The 12,500-nt window shown below is 42.0% G+C and overlaps 1 protein-coding gene across 1 annotated transcript in view; it reads right to left on the minus strand.

The window, feature by feature from the left end:
- The window catches only part of LOC308284986 (choline transporter-like protein 5-A), a gene marked incomplete at both ends in the record, with an annotated part of 36,408 nt that overhangs the window by 15,784 nt on the left and 8,124 nt on the right, over positions 1-12,500 (minus strand). Inside the window, 5 exons of the mRNA XM_080725707.1 lie at positions 1-19; positions 611-739; positions 1,079-1,163; positions 3,862-3,940; positions 8,102-8,175. The exon at positions 1-19 is cut by the window's left edge and continues 42 nt beyond it. Coding sequence (XP_080581833.1) covers positions 1-19; positions 611-739; positions 1,079-1,163; positions 3,862-3,940; positions 8,102-8,175 — 386 coding nt within the window. The remainder of the gene's footprint in view (positions 20-610; positions 740-1,078; positions 1,164-3,861; positions 3,941-8,101; positions 8,176-12,500) is intronic.

Raw genomic sequence — 12,500 nt, forward strand, 5'->3', positions numbered from 1 at the left:
TTAGAACCTGAGATACTGGCTGGAAGAGAGAGATAAACATATAAGTGAGAGAAGCTTGAAAATACACAAATATGTAATGGGAGTAAACGTTTATGACGTTATTATTCTTAAATACAATTTAATTGTTCATTTATTATGTCTTTAGCTCTCTAATGCAAATATTGTGGTAAATTAAATCCTGGTATTAAATGTGATTTCGACACAAACTGGTTACATATCCATGTTAACAAATGTGGGTCTCTCGCATACTGTATCTGGTAGTTGCTTACATGTCAATTGTAGTGATGTGGTTGTGTGCTTGTGAAGAGTTCCGTTAGCGTCACTAAGATTATTCATCACCACTGTTGTTGCAATAATAACAGTAAACATCCTCAATCATAATATTGCTTGATTATTAATTATTTAGGTAAAGTAGACTGCAAATGGTATTATAAACCTTTGCACACTATTTTAGAGCTTAATGAATCACTATGTACAATATGTCTACACAACCATCAACAAGTTACAGCATATCTTATACCATTATACAATAGGTCTTGTGGCATTCCCAGCCATTTATAGACGTTGTCAAATGTTTAATAATTGTGTATTATAATAAATACTATGATACCTTATTGGGGTTATTGAATCCAGGCTTACAGAACTGTTTATAATAGTCCCAGTAACTCTTGCTCAGTTTGTGCTGCAGCTGCATGTCTGAGTAGGTGGAGAATCTGTCTGGGCACTTTGTCACACACATCTGAAAGAGGAACAGAGAGTCTCCACTTTTTATATAATTGTTTGTACATTTACATTTTTTAGAAGTTGTTTTCAATTCTACCACAGTGAAGCAAATTGCCAGGTTACAATAAGGTCTCTATTGTATTCTATAATTGTATTCTATTCACTGTGCACTATTTTGTATTCTGTTGCTAGACAACAGTAATACACAAGGGCACGTCTGCCCTCATTTCATGGTTTACACATGTGCTTAATTTATCCATATCAAATGCACATTAAAAAGAAAGTGGAAGAGGGGGGCAAAAACACAAAATGCTAAAGTACTCAAAAAGTACTGTTTTTTATTTGTATTTTTTACCTGAGTGGTAGGGCACTGGAGGTTGATTAACACAGCTGGGTTGGCACATTTAAGGATGTTGAAATAGAACAGGATTGGTTTTTTCCTGTCAAATCATAAAAACACAAGCTCTCTCACATTAGAAATGCATCTTTGTTACAGTATGTTAACCTGATGCAGTATACTGTGCACATTCCACGGGGACTGCCCATAAGTCCGAAGGTTCATTAGTCCGAATTTAGTTAGGGTTACTGAGGTTAGGGTTAGGGTTAGAGTTAGGCATAGTATTCTTAACAAATTCGGAATAATGAACCTTCGGACTAATGAACCTTTGGACCAATGCCATGGCACCCATTCCACTCCCAAGTCTGTAGTTTCCTCCGAGCTCAACTAACACACGATAATAGGGTAGGCACGTAACATCATCATTATACCCGTAAGTTATGCGGGAACGCCTACTGAGTGGCAAAAAAAAACTACTTTCTGGCCTTGACAGCCCATTCATCCAAAAAAGAAAAGTCCTATCTGATTGCATTAAACAACGTTAAACTACGCTATAACTCACTTTGCCACTCGATTTGCCATTCACGTTATGCATACGCATAGCCTCTCCATACATAAACACGACACCATTCAGTTTTGTCTCAGGACCTGTGTTGAACGCCATCCTGTCTCTTTCCTGTCAAATAAAGCAGTCAAGCTGTCAATAGTCTCGCGTAGCCAGACAACTATTCCACAATCTCTGGAACGGCAGCTCCCGAACGGCGAGTATCGGAAGTAGCCACTGCTGCACTGAACTGTAGTCCCATTGGAAACAACAGAAACACAATAGCTCAGACAAAGTCATTCGAGCGGCATATTCTTGTTATGGGTGTATAGTTTAAGAAAACGTTTGAAAACATCATGGAGGTAACACCAACAACACCAGAGAAAGACAAAATAATGCCCCAAAAGATGTTGAAAGGAGACAGAACGCTTCCAGTAGGACATGTTATTGCTACTGCACCAAGGGAGCGGTTGCGTCACATCCGCTTTATCTCGCACTCAACGTTTCTCTTTCCGTTTGCCGGAGGCAACAGTCTGGCCTCGCGAGACTAAGCTGTCAAGTACAGTGTAACCTGTAACCTCATGCCAGAGTCGGTCGCTTCATGAGAAACGCTGATCTGATGGACTATACACTCAACGCTGCACTTTCCCTTGCATCCTCAGCAATACACCCACCATGTGTGAAGTCGTTCAGATGAGCAGTTTGCGTGATTCTGTATGTGTGCTCCTCCGCAATACACCCACTAAGAGTGAAGTCTTGCTTCACACAGGTTCCTTTAAGTATGAAAATGTACCCTCGCCTTGTGAGCATGTCTTGTTAAACACACTCTAGTCATTGTGCATCACAAGTGACCTGATTTCTCACTCTACAGTACATGTACATGTACATTAGACACAACTCAAAATCAATACATTAGCCTGCTGAGAACCTGGGATCATGTTACTACAAACCACCAATAGATGTCTCTCCAACACAAACATTTATGGGATTGACTGAGCATCTCAGTCTTCACCTAAGTCTGTTTCTCTTTTAAAACTGTTTACACACACACACACGCACGCACGCACGCACGCACGCACGCACGCACACACACACACACACACACACACACACACACACACACACACACACACACACACACACACACACACACACACACACACACACACACACACACACACACACACACGTATTCATGCACTGCCAGTACACTGACAAACATGGATCCCTTATCACTGTACTGCAGCCTGCTGAGGACGATTCATTTTCATCACCTCCATGGTAACGGTCTGTCAATCAGCCATCAGTTAACGTCATCAGCGGGAATTACTACACTGACCAGTCACGTCCAGTCAGACATGAGAATGCAGCAGCATCCCAGCCAGGCTTTCAGAATAGATGAAAGCAATAAGCCACTAGAGGTCGCAGTTTACCTAGTTTACAATGGCTGATGCATAGTGAGCATGCTGGCAGAGTGCCTCCGACTCCCTCAGCCATTATCATATAGAGGTAAACTGAGACCTTGCATGGCTTATTGCTTTACTAAAACAACATGAAATGAAACATGAAAATCATAGACACGTCCCAATTACAAGAGATGGTTTTGAGGAGTGCATCTCTCCACTCCGACATGTCTCCTTTCCGACATGTCTCCATTCCGACACTAACCCTATCTCTAACCCTAACCCTAAACCTTAGGCCCATGGGAGTGTCAATTCTACTAATGTCGGGTAATTAGCCATCCAGAGATGGAAGCATAATTAAATGTCACAATGTCCCCCACCACACACGGAGATCTAAAGCAAAAAGGCCATACAAAAACATTCATTGGTGTTGTTAGGTCTAACGCTTGAGGAGAGCAGGTCTAATCATTAGAATGCAAGGATGCTGCTAGGGCTATCACTATTATGATATTTTACATGACGATTAATTGCGATTAATGATTAATTGTGTTTTTGTTTGAAGTTGCACATGGCAGATATGACGCATAACCTAAATAAACAAAGAAATTACTGACATATTTGACAACCTTATACTTATAAACGAACATTGATAGTAGAAATAACCAATCTACAAGCTCACAACACGTCATGATGCGACACACATTGTGAGCTTGTAGATCTGCTGTTTCCACTATTTTTGAAAAATGTTTGAAAATGTATGAATTTTTTTTCAACATGGAAACGATTATGACCAAATAATTGCCATTATGTAATAGTGACAGGCCTAAATGCTGCATGTAGAGTTGTGGACTTACGCGTTGATTGTCTGACCACAGAACTGTCCATAGCTGTCTGTAGGATGGAGCACCTTCCTGGGGTCCCCATGTAACCAGGCTAGAGAGGCAGACAGACAGACAGACACACACACACACACACACACACACACACACACACACACACACACACACACACACACACACACATACACACACACACACACACACACACACACACACACACACACACACTACTCATTCCATTTTCAATCTCTTCTCAAGTTTTCCAGTTTAGTGGATGCTTTATTGGCATGGCATGGGCATTGTGTACTTTGCAAAGGCAAAAGGCAACAAAGTGAATTTCTTATGGTCTTTCTCACATCCATCTTTCTATTACCCAAAAGGCTGAAGATGAATCTCCCTACTGACTCCTTTCTGTCATTCTATCTCTCCCTTCCTTAGCTGTCTTTTATTTTATTTTACCCTTCTCTTTTCCTGCAGTCTCGCTCTCTCACTCTGTCCTCAGCTTTCTCTTTATCTCCCCTTCTTCTCTCTTACTTTTTGTCACCCAGTGTGATAGACATCCAATTAATCATTTAAAATGTGAGTTGCATATTTGAAAACCGAAGAATATGCACGCCTCCTCTGCTCTCTCTCTCTCTCTCTCTAAATGCACTTCACTCTACTTTAACTTTTCCTATCTGTCGATCGTTCCATCAGATTTCTTTATCTTTATCAAACTTTGTGCTGTGAATATCGGCTGATTTCAGAAAGAGATAAGAGTTGGATAGATACAGACGCTGAGCCCGACTGATTATATTTCTATGTACGTATAAGACTGCAGGAGCACTCCGATGCTGCTGCACTGGCAAAGCTTGTAGATCTGCTATTTATGAAAAGAAACGTGAACATTTGTGCAAATCTTTGAGCAACATTTGCCACACCTCCAGGTCTTAAGTTAAGGCATCAGAACCTTGACTTGAAAAAATGAAGGCATACCGTTTAGAGGTGGTCAGACCACGTCTTTAGAACAAAAATACATTTTTATTTTGCCACAGAGCACGCCTCGTCATATCAGTGGCTTCCCAACGCCGGTCCATTTGGTTGTATAAGGACACAGCAGATTGACTCTGCCACATCTCAGTCAATGTGATCCGATTTTAAAAATAACATTTTCCACATATTCCTTGAGAAGTCTGTTTTCATTAGCGGTACCAGCCGTGACTGTATTGTCTCCCTATCAAACGAGATCAAGCTAATACGCGACTTCGGCTCTTAACAAGCGCATGTACGGAGCGCACAAATCCATGGTAAGCCCACTCGGGCATTATGACCACATCTCGGTCAATTTTGAACCGCTTGAACCTTGAACCTTGGGAAGGCTATTTTCATTTGCGGTACCATGACTGTACTGTGTACAAAAGATAGCAAGCGAAAACGAAACATCAGCCGGTGATGCATGGTGTACCTTTAATAAAGCATTCAATCAATCAATCAATCAATCAATCAATCAATCAATCAATCAATCAATCAATTAAATTCTAGAACAGAGATGTTCTAGCAGGTTTGCACAACTATTATGGCAGAGACTCAATATTCGGTACGTGTTTTTGTCTGCAGTCAGTTATCACACTTACTATTTTGAAACCAGCATTGTCACTATACCTTGGAGGTATAGGTCTACCTTGGATGGTTGTGATGTTGTTGTTAATTTTCCTTTTTTTTTTCTTTTTTTTTTTACCTCATGACAAACTGGATAACATGTTCAGACAGGCATTTCTGCTGTGCTGATATACTGGGGCAAAAGGTTTGGATGGGTAAGGGAGCCAGAAATCTCCAAAAAAGAGCTCAGACAAGGTCGAACTGAAAGTGAATACTGATAACTGAGGGGGGAGCTTCACCGGCAACTCCATTATACAACTACAACTTCACATTGCTTTGTGTTGACCTGAGTACATGGACAGCTGCCAAGTGTCAACTACATTGGTGTTACATTGGTGGATCACGGCACCAATGTAACACCCGACAAATAATTGACAGCAAGACAGGACACATAACTGACAGGTAAACAGCCACTATTGTGGCTGAGTCTGACAAAATGTAAGTGTGTGAGCAGTGAGCACATGACTGTGTCACTCTGACAGTTACTTTCCGTTTACTTTGTTACTGTGTTTCTGACATGCCTATAGTGGGAAACATTGCTGCTTTTAGGGGGGTGATATATTTAATCCTATATTAAAATTGGTGAATGGGAGGGCGGCGGGCGCACCATCCTGCGGACGGAAAGATCTCCAACGTCCCTCTGACTCAGCCATAACCATATAAGGAGTTCCTAATCCATGTACACCCAAATTGAGTGTGTTATCTAAACTCAATGAGTTGTCTTGTCATGGCATAAGCCGCAAACAAATCAGTCAGCTCCATAAATGGGCACAAAAGGGGGAATGCCCAAATTGCCCATATGGGCATATACTGGTGATGACATTAGCGATATCCATATATGGTCATAAAAGGGACAAGGACTAACAGATACAGAGATCCGGTTGTCCAGAGCCACAGATCCGAACGCTATGCCCAATACAGTATGGCGTGTTTATGGGACCGACATACTTCATAGTGAGTAGATTGGATATCCAGTTGTCCAGAACCGCCGATCCAACGAATATGCCCATACATGGGCATTCCAATATATGGGCATATACTGATGACATCAGGGATCTCCATTCATGGGCATGAAGGGACAAGGACTGACAGATACAGATATCTCCATATATGGGCACAAAAGGGACACAGACAGACGGGTACAATGGGTCTGACAAAGGATCCATCACTATGACCATAGATAGACATGTTGGTCGGAATGGCGGTGCCACGTACAGGTGTGAGGGCAAACTTCTAATTAAATATTGTGTCTCATTGTGATAGCCACACATATATTTTTAAAATAATATTCAGTGTGCTATGATTATTTTCATCTTACTACTTTCTTTTTGCAATCTTTAATTTATATTGTTGCTTCAAGGTTGAGGAGAAAAAAATACTCAACTTTACTCTAGCGTACCAAAATGTGATGCAACAAATACGAATCGTGAATCTTGAATAACATTGAATCCCGTGGGAAACACTGGATAGTGTCGTGAAATTATTATGCAACACTGATGCTGGCCCATATTTCCCGATGCATGACGCATGGTCCTGTTTCTCTGACGTCAAAAGGAAAACTCTTTGATCTTTCCACATGATGAGGAATGAGGTCAGATCAGATGCACTTTATAAGTGTAAAGCCATGCTACTTGACTGGTTGTTATAACACAATTTACAGCAACAACATACTGCTTCACACCAACCAACCACCCACACACACACACACACACACACACACGCATGCATTTATTTTGCACGCAAGCAAGCACGCACACATGCACACACATGCACACACATTCACAGTCACATATACACAAACATTCACACTGCTAGGGATAAGTTCACCCCCAAAATGACTTATTTCTATCGATTACTCACCCCATGGAGACTTCAATTCAACTCCCCATGGAGTTCAATAATAGTTTTTAGTTTTTGTCGCAATCCTGCCAATAATTTGATTATCGTACCACATTGATTCCCGATGGAGACACAAATGCATTTGTGTCTCCATAAGACAAAGATTTGCATACTTTAGAGAAAGTTAAAAAGAAACACTGTTTTTACGGTACTCTTTACTCTTGTGTTTTCACTCATTCTCTTCCTCTCTCTGTAGCTCAATTAGGGACCACATGCTGCGTATAGCTACACCACAATGCTTGTGCTATGTTGTATCACAGCCTAGTGGTGTGCGTGAGCGTGTGTGTGTGTGTGTGTGTGTGTGTGTGTGAGAGAGAGAGAGAGAGGGAAATACAAACTGTACTCTAGGTGTGTACGTGTATTTGTGTATGTTGTTGTCGTATTTGGTACAAATGTGTAAATGTATACGTGTACGCCTCCAAGAGTTTCTATGCTCGTAAGCTTTGGGTTGTGGAGGTATAAAATCATATGTGTGTGTGTGTGTGTGTGTGTGTGTGTGTGTGTGTGTGTGTGTGTGTGTGTGTGTGTGTGTGTGTGTGCGGGCGTGCGTGCGTGTGTGTGCGTTTGCGGGCGTGCATGTGAGCGTGCGTGAGTGAGTGAACATACTGGAGGGTATATTCTAAAAACATTCTGATCAAAGACACTTCTCCCCCACTCAGCAGTGTGCGTGTGTACGCGCGTGTGCACGTGTGTGCACATGCTGTGCAAGTGGACTCACCCACTATCCCGAGAGCGATGTAAGCGAAGATGATGAGGATGAAGATCAAACAGCAGAAGATATCTGTGCAGCTCCTACGGGGAGGCAGAGGGCAGGAACCAAAGAGAAACACACATAAAAGAAAAGACTTGAAAATCACAATTTTAAGTAGCAGAATAAGATACCAAGATGATTTTCTCCACAACTCCTCTTATTCAGTGGCGGAAATTAACTAAGTACCTTTCAGGCATTGACACTAAGGCTTGCCCACCTGCTCCCGGCTGGTAAATAAAACCTTCGAGCAGGTAAAGTTTGCTTTCAGGTTGCGGACAGATACAGTATACAATATGTATCTGATATTTGTTTATAGTACCTAGAGCAGTGCAGCAGTGAAGCATTCTATAAGTGGATAATAATAAATACCATAGCATAATCGTTACGAAAATAATGAATATTTTTGCATCTACATGTTTGTCAACAGCAGCCATGTGCTTTGATTGTTTAATTACTTTTCTCTTGAACACAGGACTTATTGAACCTTTTATTTATCTTTCAAGCTTATAGCACAAAGGCTATAAGCTTCGGTGATAAAGACCCTCCCACTTCGTGTTCTAATCCCCATCTGGGTTTATTATCCCTTGCATATGTGTCCTGTATATATATACACCAAATACTGCATACCAACAGTAATACAACAGTATGCACCAGCAGCAGTAACATTTGTATCGCCCACTACACAGTAACATCATATGCCGGTATACTGTACAGCAGGGGTTCCCAAACCTTTTTGTCTCAGGACACCCCATAAATATTTTTTTTAATCCGAGGCCCCCCTACATTATAATTTTCACTCCCAGCACATTATATTTATTGATTGATTGAAGAATTTATTTGAAGTTTGCAATAGAAAAAAGTACAGTTTCATGACAGTACAAATCACTGGTACAAGTCCAACTAAAAGGAGATCCTAGAAAGCTGAGGCTTATTTCCACAGGAACCACACTTTAAGTATCTCATATAACATTGAAAGACAGACAGATAGAACATAGTACTTTATCTAGGATAATATCAGTTTCAAAAGCATAACATCAAATACAAAGGCAGAAAAAAAAGAAAAGGGGGGCGGGCATGGGGGTTTAGTCTATTTACAAGTCACGGGTAGCAGCTGTCTGAAGGTGACTTTTCATACCAATTTTGAAGGAGGCTAGGGATTTGCTCTCCTTTAAGGCTTGTGGAAGGGCGTTCCACATGTTGATGGTATAGCAGGAGAACGAGTTAGAGCCTTGTTTAGTGTTAAATCTACGTTGATGATGATTAGTGGAGCTGCCTCTGGTGTTGTGATCGTGAACATCCTTGACCTTTATGAAGTAGTTTGTCAGGTACATGGGTATCTTGGAGGTGTAGTGTATCTTGTACACCAGGCCCATAGCAAGATGCTGTACACTGTCAGCTACTGTGAGCCACCCCACGCTTTCGTGGTGATGATCGGTAAGGTGGGTCTGAGGAGGAAGACCAAGCTCAACCCTAATTAGTTTGTTCTGGGCTGTTTGGAGCTTTAACTTTAAGGCAGCTGGGGCGTCGCGATACCAGACAAGGACTCTGTAATCAATGAGGGGCCCAATAAGAGCACCTCCTAGTGTCTTTCGAGATTTAATATTGATCAGCGGGGCAACCTTTTGCAAGAAACGTCTTGGTAGTAATTTTTTCACTGGATAGGTTAGCCTCCAGGATGCAACCCAGGTAGCAGATGTGTTTTTTTCTTTCTATCACAGTGTCACCTACTTTAATTGTGAAGTTCTCAACTAGGCTAAGTTTCTGACTAGATCCAAAGAGGATACATTCAGTTTTACCTAGGTGAATTGAGAGTCTGTTGTCATTGAGCCAGGTGCAGATCATGTTTAGTTCACAGTTAAGGGCCTTTTCAACCTGCAATATGTCTCTGCCTGAGACTAGGAGAGCCGAGTCATCCGCGAACAGAAACAGATTGCAGATGACATGTCGTTTACGTATATTAAGAACAACAGTGGTCCTAGTATAATCCCTTGAGGTACTCCACAGTTTACTGGGAGGGGGGGGGGGGGACAGGGTTCCGTTGACTTCCACCATCTGTTCCTCCCCACCAAGTAAGAGTGCATCCATCTCACTGCTGTGCTGTCAAGACCAATAGCTTTGAGTTTTTCAATCAGAATAGAATGATCGACAGTGTCAAATGCCTTCTGGAGGTCCAGCATGACCATGCCGCAATATTTGCCATCGTGAATTTCACATTTGATGTAATCATTCAAATAAATGAGGCATGTATCTGTGGAATGGGACTCTCTGAAGCCAGACTGGAACTCGTAGATCAGTTTATTCTCTTCAAGATATTTAGCCACCTGTTCATAGACAATTATTTCCCTTACCTTAGAGATGGAACTAAGGATTGAGATTGGCCTGTAGTTGCCAGGGTCAAGTTTACTGCCTTTTTTGTGCAGGGGGGTTACCTTAGCTAATTTGAAGTCCTGGGGGACATAACCCTGCTTGATAGATAGATTAATAATATGGGTAAAGATTGGGGCAATGGTGGCAGCTGAGTCTATGAGAAATTTGGGGGCGATTTTGTCATGGCCAGCGGCCTTGAATTGAGGTAGGGTGCGCAGTTTTTTAAACACTTCATCAGTTGTCACCGTGGCAAGTTTAAAGTTGTCTTTGCATACCCCAAGGTTCCTGTAGAATTTCAAGATGTGCCTAACACCAAACAGCCCAGATGGAGCGGGCAGTTTATTGACCAGATTTTTGGCCATGGAGGTGAAGTAGATGTTGAGATTTTTGGCTTATAGCATATTGTGCTATAACAATATGACTTATAGCATATTGTCGTTGTCGGGTGGAAACCTTGTATGTCCAAAACCGTTCGTTTTGTATTTATCATCTATAAAATGTACTAAACTAGTGAAAACAGCAGATCTAAAAGCACACAACGCCTCGCACCGTGAGGCGTTGTGTGCTTGTAGATCGGCTGTTTTCACTAATTTTGCGCGACAGTCTTGTATGATGAAGCAGGGCTTTGCTTTACCAAAACACGTACACATTTGAAACTTGCGATACAAGGTTTCTGCCCGACAGTGATGATATTTTAGTGATTATGTTGCAATGAAAACGTTGAGATAATAGCCATTTTGGTTAGAACTGACTGAACTGAGATCTAGCACTAAGAATCGAGGGAATCCCCCCGTCGCCAGGGAAGATATTAGGCTGTTTGGGCTTCAGGCTGAGCCACGCTGGAACTCCAATGTAACGGAGGTGATCCGAACCTCCCCACCCGGTTTTGATCCCGGGTCTCCCGCGTGAAAGTCCAATATCTTAACCATTACTCCAAAGGGATATCCCTATGGAACGAGAGCAGATACTAGACTTTTGAGGCTTCAAGGCTGGGGCTGCGACTCTCTCCGTCACACCAGCACCAACAAAGTGACAGGTAAACAGTCAGCCTATAAATACATTGACCTGCTTGGCTGCATGCATGGGGCTCTAAACTCTCCATCATAAGCTCATTAAAGGTACGATCACACAAACACACGCACGCACGCACGCACACACACACACAGAGAATATACATTACATACTGTACCTGGAGGAAGCAAGTATCTCTTTCTGTCTTATCAGGGGCTAGAAATCCTGGGTCTACTGACATCTGTCTCTCAGGTCCCCTAATATTAGTAAAACTGACACCATCACTTTTTCATGACCGAGTACGGGTGCTTTATTTTTGAATACATACCAATACCTTTTTTTTCCATATTATGGTAAAGGTACTGAGCAGGATTTGCTCACTTGAAGTAACAGAAACGATGTTGCTTAGAAGCAGGCTTGCTTGTTTCTAAGCGACATCGATACCATAACCCAAAGGGATGGCTGCCTCAAGGATGGCTTTTTTTCTGGGATCGATGTTGCTTAGAAACGTGCAGCTGTCCCTTCAGGCTATGGGATCGATGCCGCTTAATAACGCACATCACCGTCCCTTAGGGTTATGCTTCCTCTTACTGTAAAGGCTCATGCATACTCCAGGTGAAGAGATAGCTCTTCACCTTTTTAGGTGATGAGCTATCACTTTTTTAGGTGATAACAAGTGGAGGTGAAGCCTCTTCACCGCGGCTAATGACGCAATGTTGTCGTTTTCTGACTTTAGAAAATACACCACGGTGATTGATAGCTGCTCACTCCACCCTGGAGTATGAATGAGCCTAAAGGGGCACGAGTAAAGAAATACAGCGCCAAAGAAAGTTGCGAGAGGGAGAATATGAAAAAGAGATAAGCCTATGTCTTTCTCATATTCTCTCTCTGTATTTCTGTATTCTCTCTGTAAAACCGCTTCTCTCTTTTCCTCTCTTCTTCCCTCTTTTCCTCAACTCTCTCTTCCAGGGCCGCTCACATATCAACA

Source organism: Nannobrachium achirus (assembly GCF_963921795.1).
Source record: "Nannobrachium achirus genome assembly, chromosome: 5".
NCBI lineage: Eukaryota > Metazoa > Chordata > Actinopteri > Myctophiformes > Myctophidae > Nannobrachium > Nannobrachium achirus.